This window comes from Tachysurus vachellii, chromosome 4, assembly GCF_030014155.1.
Source record: "Tachysurus vachellii isolate PV-2020 chromosome 4, HZAU_Pvac_v1, whole genome shotgun sequence".
Taxonomy (NCBI): Eukaryota; Metazoa; Chordata; class Actinopteri; order Siluriformes; family Bagridae; genus Tachysurus; species Tachysurus vachellii.
Genome location: NC_083463.1, coordinates 30,898,414 through 30,918,139, shown reverse-complemented (window position 1 = coordinate 30,918,139; position 19,726 = coordinate 30,898,414). Strand labels below are relative to the sequence as shown.

At 40.0% G+C, this 19,726-nt stretch overlaps 2 protein-coding genes and 3 non-coding genes across 5 annotated transcripts; 2 read left to right on the top strand and 3 right to left on the bottom strand.

The window, feature by feature from the left end:
• Positions 1-1,948: 1,948 nt before the first annotated feature.
• LOC132844973 (cytochrome c) lies at positions 1,949-3,730 on the top strand. Its single transcript, XM_060868896.1, has 3 exons — positions 1,949-2,096; positions 2,841-3,015; positions 3,139-3,730. Exons 2-3 carry the CDS (start codon positions 2,847-2,849, stop codon positions 3,282-3,284), a joined length of 315 nt encoding a protein of 104 aa, XP_060724879.1. The 5' UTR covers positions 1,949-2,096; positions 2,841-2,846; the 3' UTR covers positions 3,285-3,730.
• Positions 3,731-9,153: 5,423 nt separating this feature from the next.
• On the bottom strand, positions 9,154-9,225 carry trnad-guc (transfer RNA aspartic acid (anticodon GUC)). The gene has a single exon. It is a non-coding gene; the product is annotated as a tRNA-Asp (tRNA).
• A 1,500-nt stretch (positions 9,226-10,725) lies between these two features.
• trnad-guc (transfer RNA aspartic acid (anticodon GUC)) lies at positions 10,726-10,797 on the bottom strand. The gene has a single exon. It is a non-coding gene; the product is annotated as a tRNA-Asp (tRNA).
• A 1,458-nt stretch (positions 10,798-12,255) lies between these two features.
• On the top strand, positions 12,256-12,327 carry trnad-guc (transfer RNA aspartic acid (anticodon GUC)). The gene has a single exon. It is a non-coding gene; the product is annotated as a tRNA-Asp (tRNA).
• A 1,831-nt stretch (positions 12,328-14,158) lies between these two features.
• On the bottom strand, positions 14,159-18,951 carry mtx2 (metaxin 2). The gene is made up of 10 exons (XM_060868894.1): positions 18,762-18,951; positions 17,533-17,580; positions 17,393-17,439; positions 17,207-17,279; positions 16,943-17,019; positions 16,729-16,821; positions 16,569-16,607; positions 16,193-16,318; positions 16,026-16,102; positions 14,159-14,911 (listed from the first exon to the last, which is right to left on the bottom strand). The coding sequence occupies exons 1-10, from the start codon at positions 18,799-18,801 to the stop codon at positions 14,704-14,706; spliced, it is 828 nt and encodes a 275-aa protein (XP_060724877.1). The 5' UTR covers positions 18,802-18,951; the 3' UTR covers positions 14,159-14,703.
• Between the last annotated feature and the right edge of the window lie 775 nt (positions 18,952-19,726).

Here is a 19,726-nt window from a genome sequence, read left to right as displayed (position 1 = left end):
GATCTCATTACAGCCACATACTGTACACACAATGGTGTTGGGAAAGGAAAGGAGAAACTGGGGATGATACCAAGGGCACTGAGTTTTCTAAATGGAAGTTAGAAGCCACTCTGTAGTATTTCCTAAGTTATTACCGTGTCATGATTGCATCAATGCACTAAATGCTACTTAACTGTTTAATACCTGACAATTTTATAAAGCAATAATGCCTAAAGAGAATTTATATCATTAGTACGCTCATGAAAAACTGTTTCTTTAATAAAAAAATCTGCTACTAATTTGCACAGGGAGGTTTCTGCTCACTGAAAAATAAGAAATAAAAATAATAATCCCATAATAAACCCGTCAAAACGTTTATTTTTTTCTCATTTTATTATTTCAGAATTGTTATTTTTTTAACACCTGGTTTATTTGAAGAAAAAAAACTCAATGTGTGTCAATGTCTATGGGTAAAAGCACTATACAATGGACATTTAAGTGAACGATTCAATTCAATTCAATTCAATTCAATTTAATTCAGGTTTATTTGTATAGCACTTTTTACAATTGACATTGTCTCAAAGCAGCTTTACAGAACATAAACATTATATATATATATATATATATATATATATATATATATATATATATTAATATATAATAATAATATAGAATAATATAAAGACTAAGGGAATACAAAATTCAAGATTAATAGAATCAGAAAGACAATATAATCTACCAATACATCCATATATCGATATATCTATATCCCATTAAATTAGAACAATATATCTATATCGATATATATCTAGATGATGTAATCTGATGATACCTAATATTAGATATAATTAAATGTGTATGTATTTATCCCCAATGAGCAAGTCTGAGGTGACTCAGGCAGCAGTGGCAAGGAAAAACTCCCTTAGAAGGTAAAGGAAGAAACTTTGAGAGGAACCAGACTCAAAGGGGAACCTCATCCTCAAATGGGTGACACTGGAGGGTGTGATTACAAATATACAGTCTGATAAATGTTGTATTGATGCAAAAGATCACATGGAGTTCACATCTCCTCTTTAGTATCGCAGAGTCCGACTGGAGCCGGTAGATCTCTAGATGCCTCAGGGTTCTCAGAGTCGGCCTTGTCTCAGCGGAGGTCCAAAACCTTCGTGGCACGGAAGACGATCGGAGCTGGTACGATTTCTGGATGCCTCGGGATGGGTAGAAAGAGAGAAGCAGTGGAGAGGGATTAACATATCTACTGTTCATGATCAATTTGCAACAAGCAATTTGCAATTTTACAGCATGTAAATATGCGTGTACATGCATTAGATGACATAAAATGTAGAAGAAGAAGAAGAAGAAGAAGAAGAAGAAGCTGTAGTACTAGTATCAGTTATAGCAGTAATAGTATTCTAATTGTTTTTGTTTGACTGATTGCTGGAGGCATGGTGGCTTAGTGGCTTAATGGTTAGCATGTTCGCCTCACACCTCCAGGGTTGGGGGTTCGATTCCTGCCTCCGCCTTGTGTGTGGAGTTTGCATGTTCTCCCCGTGCCTCGGGGGTTTCCTCCGGGTACTCCGGTTTCCTCCCCCGGTCCAAAGACATGCATGGTAGGTTGATTGGCATCTCTGGAAAAAATGTCCGTAGTGTGTGAATGAGAGTGTGTGTGTGTGTGCCTTGATGCCCGATGACGCCTGAGATAGGCACAGGCTCCCCGTGACCCGAGGTAGTTCGGATAAGCGGTAGTAGATGAATGAATGACTGATTGCTCGTTTGTGGATGGATCTGGCAACCCTGAGTCCTTATTGCCAGACCAGTCGATACTCCTCTTGTTGTGAGTAAATCTATCTTCTCCTTAGAAGGATAAGCCGACGCAGCGCACTCACGTACTAAACAGTACACACTACATACTAAACATCACGCCAGAGACTTAGGCCACCTACACACTCTTTAGTACGATAGTAGGCATTGTTGTCTACGTAGGGCGCGTCAGCTTCGTGACGTCACTCTCACGAGCCTCTCATATCTAGTGACCTTCCTTAGCGCTCGTGCAGTAGCGTCCGGTGTCCGGAAGGTAATAAACCGTCTCGAGACCAGAATCTCGTCTGTTTTTAAAGGTAATTCGAGTTTATTTTCTTCAAACAGGGCGATCTGTTTATACACGATTTACCTAATACACGCACACATCTTGGAATATTCCATCAATCGATTAGCAGTGTTCTTAAAGGGTTTTTGTAGGTTAGCTTCTCGGCTAACTAGCGCACGAGCCGGTTTCTTCACAAACAGGTGGCTAAAGCTAACACCGGTTTTTATTTATTATCGCGAATTATGTGGTGAGTTTTGTGTCGGTGTCGGGTTTTGTTCTGTAAAATGTTTTTCTTTGTATCGGAGATCATTAAACCGGATTAGTTTCTCATCGTCGACCTTGTGGCTAGTTAGCTTGACTAGCATGATTAGCTAGCTAGGTAGCTAGCCATGTTACCGGCTCCTTTCTCTCTCATTTATTTCTATTTATTATTTATTTTTATTTTTTGCTCTGTTGCAGTTTACGATCTTTCTGTTTTCGGTTTAAAGAGGTGATTTTGATTGTCATTTTCTATCTCAATGCGGTGTCAGCATTCCGGCTTTTAGTGTTTTAAGTAAATTCTCTTCATTTAGGTTTTAGTTTCATTTTTAAAATTAGTAAGTAGCATCAGTAAGAAGATCACTGTGGGTACTTTTGTTTGTTTGAAGTACTTGTACTTTCACCTTGAACGACCGAAGATTGTCTTGATTGTAGGATCATAATACAGTTCACTAACCTAACTATGGTGTTTTATTAGTGTTTAACAGACTGTTTACAACGTTTTGTGTCCTTCCAGGCCACAATGGGTGATGTTGAGAAAGGAAAGAAGGTCTTCGTCCAGAAGTGTGCCCAGTGCCACACAGTAGAGAACGGTGGCAAGCACAAGGTCGGGCCTAACCTTTGGGGTCTGTTTGGACGTAAGACCGGCCAGGCAGAAGGCTTTTCTTACACGGATGCCAACAAGAGCAAAGGTATTTTGTTATGGAAGTTCTCTCGAACTGGATTTTTATATGACGGCGTTGACCTTGAACTCATGTCACAAGCTGACATCTTGCTCGTATCCCACTGAAGTCTCTACTCTGTTTTTTTTTCAGGTATCGTTTGGAGTGAGGATACTCTGATGGAGTACTTGGAGAACCCCAAGAAATACATTCCGGGCACGAAAATGATCTTCGCCGGCATCAAGAAGAAGGGCGAGCGTGCAGACCTTATCGCATATTTGAAGTCTGCAACATCGTAACGCCGTTCTATCCACAGAGGGCATATAGATATTTAAAATAAACGTCTGTAACATTTTTTTGGTCTTTTAACAATACCTACTTGAACAATGTAAGTCATCACTAAACATCCTGGACTGTTGAATTCTGGACATAAGTGTCGTGACGCACCGCTGATGCCCGACAGTTTCAGCAATATGGGTTCCTGTTGTCTTTCTGTCCTGGTTTTCACAGGAGCTGTACGCTGGTTAATTTAACTCTAATGTCTGTATATGGATCGACTTACCCTGTGACTGCCAATGTTAATATGTTTAGCGGTTGTTATGGTAACTCATGTACCAGATGAAATTAAAGCCCATTATTAAATTAAAAAAACAACTTTTCCCTTTCATACTTTGTGCATGTGTCTGTAGAGGTCTTCTACAATAAAAGGGATTCTACGTATCTGTAAAGTCTTGTTTGACAGTCACATGGTTGTGTCTTCAATGTGTGCTCTTTTCTTCACATAAGATTGGGTTGTACATTCTTTAATAAATAAAACACTACAGCTGTAATTTTCCTATCATAAAGGGTTCCACTTTATGGTATGCAGTGAACTGAGACACATTAGCCCAATTTTAATTACCTGACAGATTGTAGGTATTAATTATGTAGAATGTGACACAAGAGCATGTCATTGCTAATGACATGACGGCTTTGGGTTGGCCATAGAGCTACACAACAGTTTTTGTGTGAATATTTACAATAACACAGCCTTGAGTGTTCATCACACCAATATAGTCGAAGTGTTTGTCCAGTGTCCTTTTAATTTCCTGCTTTTTTTATTCAGTAATATTTGGAAGGTCAAATTAAGGTACCGTTATGGTTAAGTACAAACGTACTTATTGTTCAAAAGTACAATTCATTATCACACCTCAATGTGAGAGGGAACTATTATAGTTTTTTTTCTTCTTTTAATTATACGTACCAGGGCCTGGTTCTGTAACTGATAATGTAAATATGTTTTAAATATACTCCATGAAGTTATTTTGAAGAAGTTATTTAGAAAAGTGACAAAAGTTCAGCTGACTGGATGAAGTAACGAGGCTGAGGGGGTTTAGACGCATAGAATGACTAAATTAAAAACAAATTCATGTATCTATGCTAATGAGGACATTAAGGACATTCTAATCATTAGCATAAATTCATTATTTACATTAAATCTATATTTTAGGTAACAGGGTTGTGCTTTCAAGGTGATCGTGTCAATCAGTAACACTGGAAAGTAAAGAGAAGAAAAGCAAGTGAGAGAATATACATTTCTTCCTCCTGTATCCTTCAGTTCATTTGGATGATGGAGCTTCAATGTTGAGCATGTGACTTGTGGGATACTCACATTCAGATGTTTGAGTGCACAAACCATGTATAAGTTTTTTTTCTTAACATCAGGCTGACTTGTGGGAAAAGAAGCTTCAAGCATAAGATCTTATTTAATTGAATGCAAAAATAATTGATTTTTTTTTAAAAGTGTTTCAATGATTACGTTCAAAGACACGGTTACGGTGGGCTGAGACAGACACGAATAATGTTGTGCTGTAGATTTTGTTGGTTTTATGTTTTAATGTATTGATCTTGAACATCCAAAAACTGCATGTGGAATAACATAAAGGTTAAAAACGTGTTTTACCTTTACATAAATATTTGTAGATGTAATATCAGTGGGTTCACACGCCACTGCAACTCAGTCCTAATGAAACCTTCAACACATTTTAAAGGCGTCCTTCTTATCAGTTGGAGTGAAATGAGTCTCAGATTGTAAATTCTACATCAGAGTTCCAAGTCCACTCAGCTTCCTGATTGTAAAACCCTGAGCACAGCTGACCGGGCCAGCTGACCTGCCAGATGTTAATCGCTCTTAAAGCAAAGCTCTGTAATGCACTGACCACACAATCATACGGTCAGAGTGGACCACAGAACTTTGCCTGAGGAGCCGTGAGGTCGGGTCTGTTATACAGTGATGTAGAGTAGCTAGTAGTGGTGTAGCAGGAGAAAACTAGCTCACTAGCAAGCGCCTGTTGAGCCTTCTCTGTATCATTCTGTCGTGTTATGTTAAACGTATCTTCGACAGTGGGTTTTTAAACAGAAATGCAAATCTGCTTGTTATGCACTAATTGTAAATTTTCCACCACCATTAACTAGTAACACACATGCAAGCTTTATGTACTTAGCTACTTATTGTCATTAGCGTGTAGTCAAGCTAGCTGTTTTATCAGAACAGTAGTCTGAACGTTGCTTATCAGTAGCTTGATAGTAAAATTCCTTCTTCAACCCTGATCACAATACAAAATTAGCATATATAATTATATATATATATATATATATATATATATATATATATATATATATATATATATATATATATTATTTTTTTTTTTTTAAATGACATAATGTTATTAATATGTTGTAGATTTGTATTAGAAGCCAGGAGGGATCAGTCAAGGTCTGAAGGATTCACACGTGGTTCCATGGATCCTGGGAAAAAAAACAGATGGCATTCACGGTTTTGGTGAAATGACGCCGCAGGAACAATTTCCTTATTAACAATTAACATGTTAAAAAGTTACACATAATGAGTTTCCACATGAGAACAGTTTCATTGTACATATGTTTTATGAGGCTATGAAAAAGTCTCTATGTTGACATTATGGGTCATTTATCACTTTTATTACAAATAGGAGGCCTAAATTTAGAGACAAAAAAAAAAACAGACAACATGTCAGTTCTGTACTAATCAAACTTGTATTTATTCCTGCTTTATTTATTCATATTTTAGATTTTTTTTTTACTTGTTCCACCCTTAAAGGAACACAGATGACCTTTATGGTGTCAATCTCCTGCATTATACATTAATAGTGAATAAAGTAGTCTACTAAAGATCTTCACATTCCATGACTTAATAGTAGGAGTAATAGTAACATCCACCAACCTGTGACTGCTCACTCAAGTGTCCACAGCTTTAAGTGTTCTGCATCTCCAACAAAAAAAAAACAAAAACCAAAACTGAAACTTCACATCAATTAAAGCTATTTCCGAGATGTTATCTGTCCTAATCAAGTATCATGCACTGGATATATTGCACGCACCAGCTGCAGACTTGCTCGTCCCCCTGCGTTGTGCGGTTACTTGAAGGAATGTCGACGTGGAGCTGCCAAACGGGAGCGCGCATGCCTCTTGCGTGAACGCGCACCGAGTGTGTACACAGTGCTGCACAGTAAATAGAAATAGGTAGGGTGGTTTTTACAAAAAAAAAAAAACTATATATATATATATATGTATGTATAATATATCTATATATATATATATATATATATATATATATATATATTGACTATAGATATTTTACGGGAGTGTGTAATAAAATCTATGCATATTTATTTATTTTTAGTGTTTTTTTTATTATTATTGACATTATTTTATTATATTATTAGTGTTAAAAGTTATTTCATTTGCGTTTGAGGTACAAATTGTGGGACTTTTGTCATCTTTTCATTTTCTCACGTTTGTTTGTTATTTGTTTGTTTGTTTGCTTGTTATACTTAATATTATTTTTTATACTTAATATTATGCTATACTTAATATTATAATATTATCAAATTCAATGCAATTTCACGTGGTATGATAATAGCATTACAAAATTGCTGTAGTATTTATACATGGACGACACGTGGTTTGATTTTAAAACGTAAAAAAAAAAAGTTCACAAAATGTGAATGTCTCTGGGATGTAATATACATATTGGCCGCTAACGCATTGTGGCGCTGTTCGCCTACAATTCATCATTTTCAGCTAACAAAAGAGGAGACTTGCTAAACTCAAGCTGTTAAGGTAAGATTTAAAATACTAAATAAAAACGCGTTCGATTCTTTTTGACGGTATGTTGTTTATGCATTGTAAGTGTAACCTCTTCCTAAGCAGCTTCTATATCATGGTCTTATTTATGAATGATATGCTAAGTCATAAAACTTTTAAATTTGGTGATAGTAACGCTTTATAACAGGCTGTAAAGTTAATTAACTTTTACATTAGTTGAGTGTTGCAGGGTTTGATGTTTGGTTTTTGCCTTGTCAAATTGATTTAACTTGTTTTTTTTCTTCTTAATTTATCTTTCCAGTTATCCAACATTGATGCTGATGATTTAGCAGAACCATCATGTCTACAAACTGCACAAGGCCAGGTTTGTTTAACTGACATGATTTTTAACATAAACTATTTCATAACGTCCTGCTTTAAAACAAAACATTTCTTTTGTAGGAAAAATTTTATTTAATATAAACTGATATCAAGTTGCATAAATGTAAAATAAAACTAGATTTGTAAAGTTTGTCGTGACAAACTTTGATGTTGGCTTGTCAAGTTTGGAAAGTATTTGCAAAGGCCATTTTACTTTCAAAGGCCATCAGTACTTTTGGAGGAAAGTGGATACGAGCATGTGACATCACCGAATACCCGTGACGCAAACCTGTGAGTGTGGGTTAGGGTTAGGGTTAGTCCATTTTGTGGTAATGTTTGATTTTGGGGGCTGGGCTGCACGTGGCGTCATCCTAATACCCTTGAGGAAATTCCCCTTGTTGTCCTGAGTGTTTTGATATGTCAAATGTCAATGTTGTGGAAAGTTTTGTGATTTTGCATATAATGGGTGGGGCTGCGGGAAAACCGAAAGCCAAGTTGGTACACCAATTTAACCCTTTGTCCAGAGTATCACCATAAAGAAGCTGGCTTAGTTTAGTGTAGATAGCTCAAAAGCTTGCCAAGTTATAAACCTTTAAACTTCATAATGGGTGTCTATGGCAAAAAAGGCCACTTTGAGACCCGGTACTGTGAGTACCGGAACTCGGCTCGCTTAGAAAAGATCAGTCCAGGGTCTTCGACATATTGGATTTTGGTGCATGTGGCTCGAAAGCTCTAGGAGGAGTTGCAATTAATAAATATTTGTCTAAGAAGAAAAAGCAAAACAGAATAATTAGCCTGATTTGCTTGCATTTTTAGGATGTTTGCCTGGACAGCACAATATTTTAATGACCTAGACTGCATTGCATCTTTATGGTATAAAATGTGAATAACATAAATGCTATGCTAATATAGAACTATGCTAATATAGAGTCTTAAAAAACATATAATTGACACATGGATGTCTAACATTTATGGTTGTGCTTTTCTGTTTATTTGACATATTTAGGGATTTCTATGCAGCACCTAAGGTGGCAGAGAGTCATCCACTTCAACCACTTAGACTTAGGCTAAAGATTTCTACGATGTTTCTCTGTTTAAAGTCTCTTCGATTAAGACGTGGCTGATTTAACATGTGCACATCCTGACTGTTTGCATTAGTGATCATGGGCTAGCGGGTGGGATCTTGTACAGGTATAGTGGAAAGCTGCAGGGGATGACTGCTGCAATTTTCAGCGTCTCATTCACCGGAAGCGTTTTTTTATTGTATTCAAGGTCTAATCACTTATTTTACTCTCTTTTTCTGTTTGCTATAGAAACCACACCACCTTTGCTTCTGCAGTCCCGTCCAGAGGAGCAGCCATACGTATATGACTTGTGAAACCTGGTGCACCTGGTGTTTGTACTGGACCGTAAACATTGGACATCACTAATGAAGTACACCATCAGCAGTTTGTTAAGTAAGCGCCACGGTAAGACGGACATTTTTAAGGTCGTAGTCGACGAGTACACATTCTGTAAAAGAACACGGCGCAGTATGTATGTAAAGAGTTTTAGCCAACTAACTGAAGACCAGCTATAGACTTAGGATCTTTAATAATTCTAACTCCATACTCATTTTTCACATCTAGGGTGCACGTCTTTGTGGTGCGTCACAAAAAAACGGGGGCAAAAGTCATGGCTTTTCTCCCCGTCGGGGAATCGAACCCCGGTCTTCCGCGTGACAGGCGGAGATACTGTCCACTATACTAACGAGGAGTGAGTGTCACGCTTTCTCGGTGAACTTATGAATTTCAAGACTTCAGCTTTAGAACAAATTTTGATTTTGGTTGTATAAAATTCATGGTATGGGCCGTAACCCTAAACAATGTTACTCTCACATTGGGTCAGCCTGTCTTGGGTATGAATTTTAGACTTCCTGACAGTATAACGTCTGCATTTACAATCTCTTGGAGATGCAATTTCTTGTAATGAATTACCAAGAAATAATGTATTTCTTGGGTATACCCACACTAACATAACCTTTGCTCGTCTTGAAGAGCCATATTTTCCACCTGGCATTTATTTTCCTCAATGTTTTCCCATTACACATGATTCTCTGCTTTCATTGCGTAAGATGATTTGACTCGGCTAACCAGTAACAGGTGAGTAAGAGTTGACTCTTTCAGGTTCATGCTGATCCTGTTGTTAATCACAGGATCTGACTTATCTGCCTGAACCAGGTAAGTATTTATCTTGGTGGAGATGTGTTTGTACAAGACGCACCAATGGTCTGCTGAGTAAGAATCATGGTAAGAAGCACATTGTTTACCAAGAATCAGGGTTTCCTGATTCTTGGTCATAAAAAGTCATAAAAAGTCATAAATTTAACAATAAGAATTTAAGGCCATAAAAAGACATAAAAACGTCCGGATTTTCCATACAAGGTCATAAAAAACATTTAGCCACGTCTTAAATTGATATGCTCGTTCATTAATTTGTTATTCAATCAAAATGCGCTCGCGGCGGCAATGGCATTCATTTGTTTCGCCTGTTGTAGTTCTGTATGAGGAATCTGGGTGGTATCACACTGGTATCACAGCGTTCCAGAACTACTAATAAAGACTTTTGAAAGGAATTTTAATGACTGAAGTTATTTATCGTAATTCGTTTAGGTCATAAATTCAAGTCAAGTCAAGTCAAGTCAAGAAGCTTTTATTGTCATTTCAACCATATATAGCTGTTGCAGTACATAGTGAAATGAGACAATGTTTCTCCAGGATCATGGTGCTACATAGAAACAAAGACAGGGCTAAAGACTTGTAAGTAGTCTTAGCCACATAAAGTGCAACTGTGCAACCTGGTGCAAACAGTGCAGGACAAGACAAACAAGACAGACAAGACAGTGCAGGACAAAAGACAGTGCAGGACAAAAGACAGTGCAGGACAAAAGACAGTGCAGGACCAGACAGTGCAGGACAATGACAGTGCAGACACAAGTTACAAGACAATACAAAAAGTACAAAAAATGCAGTACACAAAAGACAAAAGACAAATCATAATGGTCATAAAAATGTCTTAAAAAGTCTTAAATTTGACTGATTAAAAGAAATGCAGAAACCCTGAAGAATATGCTGGACAACAAATATGATGCCGTTCCTGCCACAGTATTCTTCATCCAACCATCAAGCCTTCACATTGTGCCGTACAGAAAATGTGTGTAGAGCTTGTGTCTTTATGATGCGTTTTCACCCCAGAAAGGTGGGTGAAAAGAAACGCCTCCCCGTCGGGGAATCGAACCCCGGTCTTCCGCGTGACAGGCGGAGATACTGTCCACTATACTAACGAGGAGTTGACGCCGCAATGTCTTGTCATGAATCTACAAAATGAATCTACAAATTACACATCTATTTGTTTGTCTTTAAGTGCCATTTCCGTCCACATCCTCGCCACGGCGAGACGTGTATAGTTTTTCAAAGTTGCACTGAGTGGGATTCGAACCCGGGGCTAAACAAACATTTTAATTAATAAAAGGTTTGGTTAGACCCGGGTTCGAATCTCACTCAGTGCAACTTTGAAATAAATGCTGCAACTTTAAAAAATAAATATTCTGCACACTACTTTGTGAACTATAAACACAAATACACATATTTAACACATTTCTGAATAATATATAACGAATTCTGTAAAGCGAGACACTACAATTTAGTGTTAATCATTATGTTTATTTGGCATTCTAAACATTCCAAAGGAGTGTTATATACATATAAGCATATATACATATTAATGCAATATTATTTCAGATTGATTTCAGAATTAATATTGATTTATAATTAATATTGAATTAATATGAATACTGAAGAAACCACAAGAAAAAACAGCGCCACAAGAGGGTCAGCGGCCGAAAATATACCGCAGCCGTAGTGGTTTAGTACTACCATAGAAAATGAATGGGAAACGGTTTAGGGAATTTTAGCTGAACAATTCACGCGCGGAAGACCGGGGTTCGATTCCCCGACGGGGAGACACCAAAATCTTTTTTTTTTTTTTTTAGCCACGCATTAAAACGTAGCATTTAAAGCTGATGTACTGGTTTACGTACTCCGCAGTGTACTCTTTACACAATATAGTTATTGAAAATAATAGTGGCAGTTGTTATTAAACATCGACCAATTTAAGATGGCGGCACGGCAGTAGCACACGAATGTGGTGGGTCTCATCAGCAAGAACGACGAGTTAGCATACAGAGAGGAGGTGCAATGTCGATAAAACCAAAGAGATGGTTGTCGACTTCAGGAGAGCACAGAGGGACCATTGAGAGCATTCTGAGCAGCTGCACCACTGTCTGGTTTGAGACCTGCACCATCTCAGATCACAAGACCCTGCAGCAGATAGTGAGGACAGCTGAGAAGATCATTGTAGTTTCTCTTCCCTCTATCATGGACATTTACACCACACGCTGCATCTGCAAAGCCAAAAGCATTGCGGATGACCCCACACACCCCTCACACACACTCTTCACCTCACACACACCCCTCACACACACTCTTCACCCCACACACCCCTCACACACACTCTTCACCCCACACACCCCTCACACACACTCTTCACCTCACACACCCTCTTCACCCCACACACCCCTCACACACACTCTTCACCCCACACACACTCTTCACCCCACACACCCCTCACACACACTCTTCACTCTCCTGCTGTCTGGAAAAAGAAACCATAGTATTCGGCCCTCACGAGTGTAAGATTATTTCAGACTACATTCATGGTGGTACCTGCTCGCACTGCAGCGTCAACTCCTCGTTAGTATAGTGGACAGTATCTCCGCCTGTCACGCGGAAGACCGGGGTTCGATTCCCCGACGGGGAGACAACAAAATTTATTGTTTTTTTTTTTTGACCACGCACTAAAACATAGTATTTAAAGCTGATATACTGGTCTTCGTACTGCACAGTTCCGTGTGGCTCTTTACAAAATATAGTTATTGAAAATAATAGTGCCAGTTGTTATTAACCCCACACACACTCCTCGCACACACTCTTCACCATACACACACTCTTCTCCCCACACACACACCTCACACACACCCCTCACACACACTCTTCACCCCACACACCCCTCACACACACTCTTCACTCTCCTGCTGTCTGGAAAAAGAAACCATAGCATTCGTCCCTCACGACCAGACTGTGTAACAGTTTCTTTCCACAAGCCATCAGACTCCTACATTCATGACGGTACCTGATCACATCGCAGCATCAACTCGTTAGTATAGTGGACAGTATCTCCGCCTGTCAGGAACTCCCATTACCCAGGATTGTCTGCTTTCAATAAATCAGATCATTTGACTCAGCTCACCAAAAAGAATCGACTCTTTCAACTAAATAGTTTACATGATCATTTTTTTGATTAGCTAAAACAAAGAGCTAGTATTTTGTCCCTTACAAATCGGCCAAATTCAGTGGTGTGTGGGGTGAAGAGTGTGTGTGAGGTGTGTGTGTGGGGTGAAGAGTTTGTGTGGGGGTGTGTAGGGTGAAGAGTGTGTGTGTGTCAGGAAGAGTGTGTGTGGGGAAGAGTGTGTGTGAGGGGTGTGTGTGAGGTGAAGAATGTGTGTGAGGGGTGTGTGTGAGGTGAAGAGTGTGTGTGAGGGGTGTGTGGGGTCATCCACAATGCTTTTGGCTTTGCGGATGCAGCGTGTGGTGTAAATGTCCATGATAGAGGGAAGAGAAACTACAATGATCTTCTCAGCTCTCCTCACTACCTGCTGCAGGGTCTTGTGATCTGAGATGGTGCAGGTCTCAAACCAGACAGTGGTGCAGCTGCTCAGGATGTATGCTGACTTGTTCTTGCTGATGAGACCCACCACATTCGTGTGCTACTGCCACGCCACCATCTTGGATTGGTGGATGTTTAATGACAACTGCCACTATTATTTTCAATAACTATATTTTGTAAAGAGCTACGCGGAACTGCGGAGTACGTAGATCAGTATATCAGCTTTAAATGCTAAGTTTTAGTGCGTGGTCAAAAAAAAAAAAACAATAAATTTTGTTGTCTCCCCGTCGGGGAATCGAACCCCGGTCTTCCGCGTGACAGGCGGAGATACTGTCCACTATACTAACGAGGAGTTAGCGCCGTGAGCTGCATGTGTTTTAGCTGACTATGAAGGCTTGAATAGTCGTGTGATGATGTTATCACAAGGTGTCAGTTTTGGTGTCTCCTGGAACGTTTTTGTGATGAATCATTGAGCAAGAGAAGCATACAATTATCTGAGTGTAGATATATTTTAGATTTAAATATCACTCTAGATATTTTAGAGTGTAGATATATCAGTAAGAGAGTCGACCCCTTCAGCTTATAAACAGCACACGTGTTTTATTTATTTTGTAATTTTCCACAAGCGTTGTATTTTTTTTAATTAGCTAAAATGTTATATTTAAAATGTTTTAGTAATTTGTTCTTTACAAAGCCGTGTTTGTACCGCGTGGTTTTACTTAAAGCAGTCACTGCAGAGCAATACCGCCATCTACTGGATGTTCAATGCCACTGCCACTATCGAACCAATTTACAAAACTGTCAATGCATAATGTAATTCAGTTCAGATCATTAAGTCAGAATGGTCTAAACACGTGTGAGATACAAAAAACAGATTATTAAATTAACTGAAACGAGTAAACAAATGAAACAAAGGTCAAGGAGATTCATGTGCAGGGTGTCAACTTTAATTCAAGGTATGTATGTATGCATGTATGTATGTATGTATGTTTGCATGTATGTACCATCCTAAAAACCACAACAAATCCCTTCTATGTCTGCGCACACTTGGTAAATAAAGCTGATTCTGATCTACATCTCTTCAAAGAATGAATCACTTAGGAATTACAGTTGTCTTTCAAGCACATTGTTTAAATATACACAAGATTGAAGACAAACCCAGAGGAATTTCATATCTGTTTAAATATATAATTCGATTTTTTCGGTCTTGATTTATAATACATCATTTATAATATCCAGACCTGCTCATGCAATGATCAAGCAAACGGAAATGTGGAAAGAATCTCAGGGTACTATTAAACACTGACTGATCTGACCTCCTCCTCTTCCTCTCGTTCACTAATCTGTGGGTGTGATAATAGGCAATTGTGTGATTCACGACTGATGACGATACCATGCCTCAGGATGAGTCCTATCACTTTCTCACATGACTTCAGATCAGCGTGTGAAAGGAAGTGTGGAGGCGGGGCTTCACATAAGGGAGGGGCCTTTTGAGTAATCCAAGGCCCCTGATTGGATGTCTTTGTCCTGCGACTCAAAATAAGTCTGTTCGATTCTTCGGCAGAAGGAGAGCAGGTTGCTGTAGGACTTGATCTTCTCGCTGAACTCATCAGTGGTGAGGCGTGTGGTCAGGATTGTGAACAGGTGACCAAACACCAGCGCATCCAGTTCGGTCGGCCTGCAAGAGGTATAAACGGCGCAAGGGTTAGAAGCCTTGCAGAACCTGCTCCATTTTCAACATGTCAATTAGAAGATTCTTCACACTTATGGACAATCAATTACAGCTGAGTGTAGGAAAAGTGTAGGACTCAAATGAACTGGCTTCAGCACAAACCTGTGTAAATCATTAGATATTTTACACATACATTTTTTTTTTTTAAACAAACATGTTGTAATTATGTTTTAATTCCAGGTCTAATATTTGAACTCATGGCAATCTGTTTACTTTTTAATATAATAAGTGAACTAAAAGTAGGGGGTCACGGTGGCTTAGTGGTTAGCACGTTCGCCTCACACCTCCAGGGTTGGGGGTTCGATTCCCGCCTCCGCCTTGTGTGTGTGGAGTTTGCATGTTCTCCCCGTGCCTCGGGGGTTTCCTCCGGGTTCTCCGGTTTCCTCCCCCGGTCCAAAGACATGCATGGTAGGTTGATTGGCATCTCTGGAAAATTGTCCGTAGTGTGTGATTGTGTGAGTGAATGAGAGTGTGTGTGTGTGCCCTGCGATGGGTTGGCACTCCGTCCAGGGGGTATCCTGCCTTGATGCCCGATGACGCCTGAGATAGGCACAGGCTCCCCGTGACCCGAGGTAGTTCAGATAAGCGGTAGAAAATGAATGAATGAATGAATGAATGAACTAAAAGTACTAAAGTCCATCTTGAGGGTTTTTAGATGCGAGTGTCCTTGATTACCCTGAAAGGTAGCATGAACAATTTCTTCTTCTTCTTATTATTATTATTATTATTGGTTATGAGACCTGCTGTTAGTGTTCAGGGAGCAGCTGCTGTAAACAGAGCTGAAGCCTGATTGTCAGCTGAATTGATCGTAAACTCACGGCTTTAGAGTTAAGACCTGGACGTAAACCGCTCAAATTTCTGCTACGACCAGCTGTAAACTTCACATTCTTGACCATCGCTACGGTGACGACTTTAAACATAAGCTAAGTCTTCGCAGAGGTCGGATTCGCAACGGACACGCGAGGAACCTGCTGTAATGTTTCAAGTCAACTATTTAAATCAATGATGTTAAATTTATTGTTTTGTTTTTGTAAATATATGTTGGGTGTGTGATGCATACTGTTTATTGAAGAAGAAAGGCTGGGTTCCAAGTCGCTGTGAGAGAGCCTGACAACACTGACTAACATCCTCATATACCTGAAAGCAAAGAACACACACACACACACACACAAATCAGTACAGGAACTATAGTACAGGAATTACAAGCCACATTTGTGTCGTACCGACCTGTTCGAGAGTCTTTCCTGCCCAGCCGATAGCGCTCATCTTTCTCCGGACCTCCCACTGCTTCTGATAGGCCAGAATGTGATTCAGAGGCCAGGAGTATGGACTGCTGTAGCGCGGCCTTGTGATCTACACAAACACAAAACTGATCTTATGAGCAAGTCAGAAGTGCGCAAACCCATTCCTGCTGATCCCCAACCCTGAGAAGTTTAACTTCAACATTTATGTCCTCCAAAATCAGGGATGAGGTGAACTGAATTAGCAGAGACAAAAATCCCAGCAGGAAGAGTGAAAAAACGAAGAAGTAGAGCAACCTGAGCGTATGTCGGTGCATGGAAATAAAAATAAAAATCAGTGAGGCAAAAGCCTGGAACTTTACCTCTGCAGCTGTATTTTCATCACACCACTGAATATATAACTAAAGAAGAAGGAAAAAAACAGACAATATGAAGTTCAGGGAAATGTACAGAGATCATAAACATGACTGAACCGTGCGTGTGTGTGTGTGTGTGTGTGTGTGTGTGTGTGTTCTCCTGCACCTCTGCTGTGAGCAGCATGTTGTTGACCAGCTCCATGTAAGCCTTCATCTCTGCTCTCTGTACGTCATCCAGGCCGTCACTCAGAGAGTGTCCCTGTGGAAATGTGGGGAAAGAAATGAACATGAAAGAAAAAAAAAATGAAAAGAGAACAGTGACTTAATAAGAAAAATAATCCGAACAATCTGGGTTTTGCTCATGAAATAAACGTTCCTACCTTGGCTCTTGTGAACTGCACGATCGGCCCCAGCTCTGAAACAACCTGGTTACTGACATGTATGAAAGGAACTTTCCCTAAAACAGGAAGTATTAATTAAAAAAATATATAGACAGTTAACATTTAAGTTTATAGTATCCGCTAATAGCGTGAACAAATTTTTGCTCTAAAACACATAAAGCAAATTTTCCAAATAAATAAATCAGGTGTCGGATTCTGACAAGCGATTAAACGACCTGATTAACCTGAGCTTGTGTGTGTTACCTGACGGTGACATGTACTCTGCGTTAGCACGGCATCGTACTCGCACCGGCAGCCCCAGCATCCTGAGGTACGCCTGAGAGACAGACAAACGTTTCACTACATAATCTGGAATCGAAAGAAACCCAGCAGGAACTCTATGTTAATGTCAGACATGATGTCAGTGCTTCTGTCTCCATTTTCCTTTACCTGAACTGCTAAAGATGATGCACAATCCGACAGGAGGATCTGATCCTCTGGGAAACAAACAAACAAACAAAGATATCAGACTGAGGGCAAATTCACTAATCTTGTGTCACAAGCTGCATTTTAATAAAAGCCTGACTTACCCCTCAGGGGCTGGTAGAGCGTGGCATTTTCCGGCCATGGCTCTGCAGCTGCAAAAGAAAGCCCACATCACAGAGAAGGTTAAACACAGCACACAGGTTTAGAGATAACGGCACCTAGGTTTAGGTGCTGTTTCTGTTTATTGTCTTTTTTGTAGTGTCTTGTAATTTTTTGTTTGCATTGTCTTGTCTGTCTTTTTTTCCTACACTGTCTTGTCTGTCTTTTGTCCTACATTATCTTTTGTCCTGCACTGTCTTGTCTGAATTGTTTGTCTTTTGTCCGACCCTGTCTTGTTTGTCTTGTCCTACACTGTCTTGTCTGTCTTGTCCTGCATTGTTTGCACCAGGTTGCACAGATGCACTTTGAAAGTAAAAGTAACGTGACATACGGCTAAGTAAGGTGACCCATACTCAGAATTCGTTCTCTGCATTTAACCCATCCAAAGTGCACACATACACAGCAGTGAACACACACACACACCGTGAACACACACCCGGAGCAGTGGGCAGCCATTTATGCTGCGGCACCCGGGGAGCAGTTGGGGGGGTCGATGCCTTTCTGGCCCGAGACTCGAACCCACAACCTTAGGGTTAGGAGTCAGACTCTCTAAACCATTAGGCCACGACTTCACTTTATGTATCTAAGACTAACTTACTAAGTCCTTATAGCTCTGTCTTTGTTTTATGTACAGTAGCACCATGATCCTGGAGAAACATTGTCTCATTTCACTGTGTACTGTAACAGCTATATGGTTGTAATGACAATAAAAGCTTCTTGACTTGACTTCAAGTTATATGCAGATCGGCTTGTGACGTCACAGTAGGTTATGACGTCACACCCTAAGCACGCTTCTTCTGTCCTGTAAACAGATGGACAACACTGGACTAAATGGTGTGAAGCCCTGAGCAGCACCGAGTGACATCATGACACCAAGGACGTCCAGCTGGCGTGACATGAGCATGGAGATAAACTGTAGAGGAGAGTAAAGTGTACAATGACAACCTCACCCAGCTAGCTCCATGCTAACTAGCCTGCTCCATGCTAACTAGCCCTATTGTACTCATGACAGATCACCCAGAAAACACCCAAATGTCACGCATGTCACCAAGGGATATTTACTATAAACACGTCCACAGCACGACGCCGACTTTAAAGCCCTGCTGTGGTGCAGATCAGTAAAGTTGTCAGCTAGCCATCAATGCTAACTCGTTAGCAGCTGAAAGGTACAGACCTGCTATCTGAGAGACGAAAGCCTCCGCTGCAAGAGACATGTCGAGTGGCAATGACGACTGTTGTTCGACCGCGACGCAAACGCTGTAATGACGTTTAACAAGAAAACACACGCTGCTTTCAGACACAAGGGCAAAGCGAGGAAGCGACAGAGTGACGCTTCCGTGTTTCTGCTAATCAGGTCCCTCCACTTCCGGTGGTTGTCATGGTAAAGGTCCTGCTCATCGGTGGCTGATTATTATGTTTGCTTTATACATTTTCTTGAACGTTTAAAAAAGGGGAATAATGTTGAGCTCGTTTGTATTAACACACTAAATAAGAGTGTTTAAGGATAATAGGGTCGATTTAGTGTAGTGTTTTAGTATGAGACCCAGTTTCTGTCTGTTTGTCTGTCTGTCCTTCTGTCTGTCTGTTTGTCTGTCTGTCCTTCTGTCTGTCTGTCTGTCTGTTTGTCTGTCTGTCCTTCTGTCTGTCTGTCTGTTTGTCTGTTCTACTGTCTGTCTGTCTGTTTGTCTGTCTGTTCTTCTGTCTGTCTGTCTTTGTCTGTCTGTTCTTCTGTTTGTCTGTCCTTCTGTCTGTCTGTTTGTCTGTCTGTCCTTCTGTCTGTCTGTCTGTCTGTCTGTCTGTTTGTCTGTCTGTTCTTCTGTCTGTCTGTCCTTCTGTCTGTCTGTCTGTTTGTCTGTCTGTTCTTCTGTCTGCCTGTCCTTCTGTCTGTCTGTCTGTCTGACTCTATGTCGTTTGTCTGTCTGTCTCTCTGTCTGTCTTTCTGTTTGTCTGTCTTTCTGTCTGTCTGTCTGTTTGTCTGTCTCTATGTCTGTCTCTCTGTCTGTCTGTCTCTATGTCTGTTTGTCTGTCTGTCTCTCTGTCTGTCTGTCTGTCTGTCTGTCTGTCAGTGGAACAAAATAAACACAAAGCTTGAGAAAATGGTGTCTTATTTTTTTTTTAAATGTCTAGATAATGAGTCAG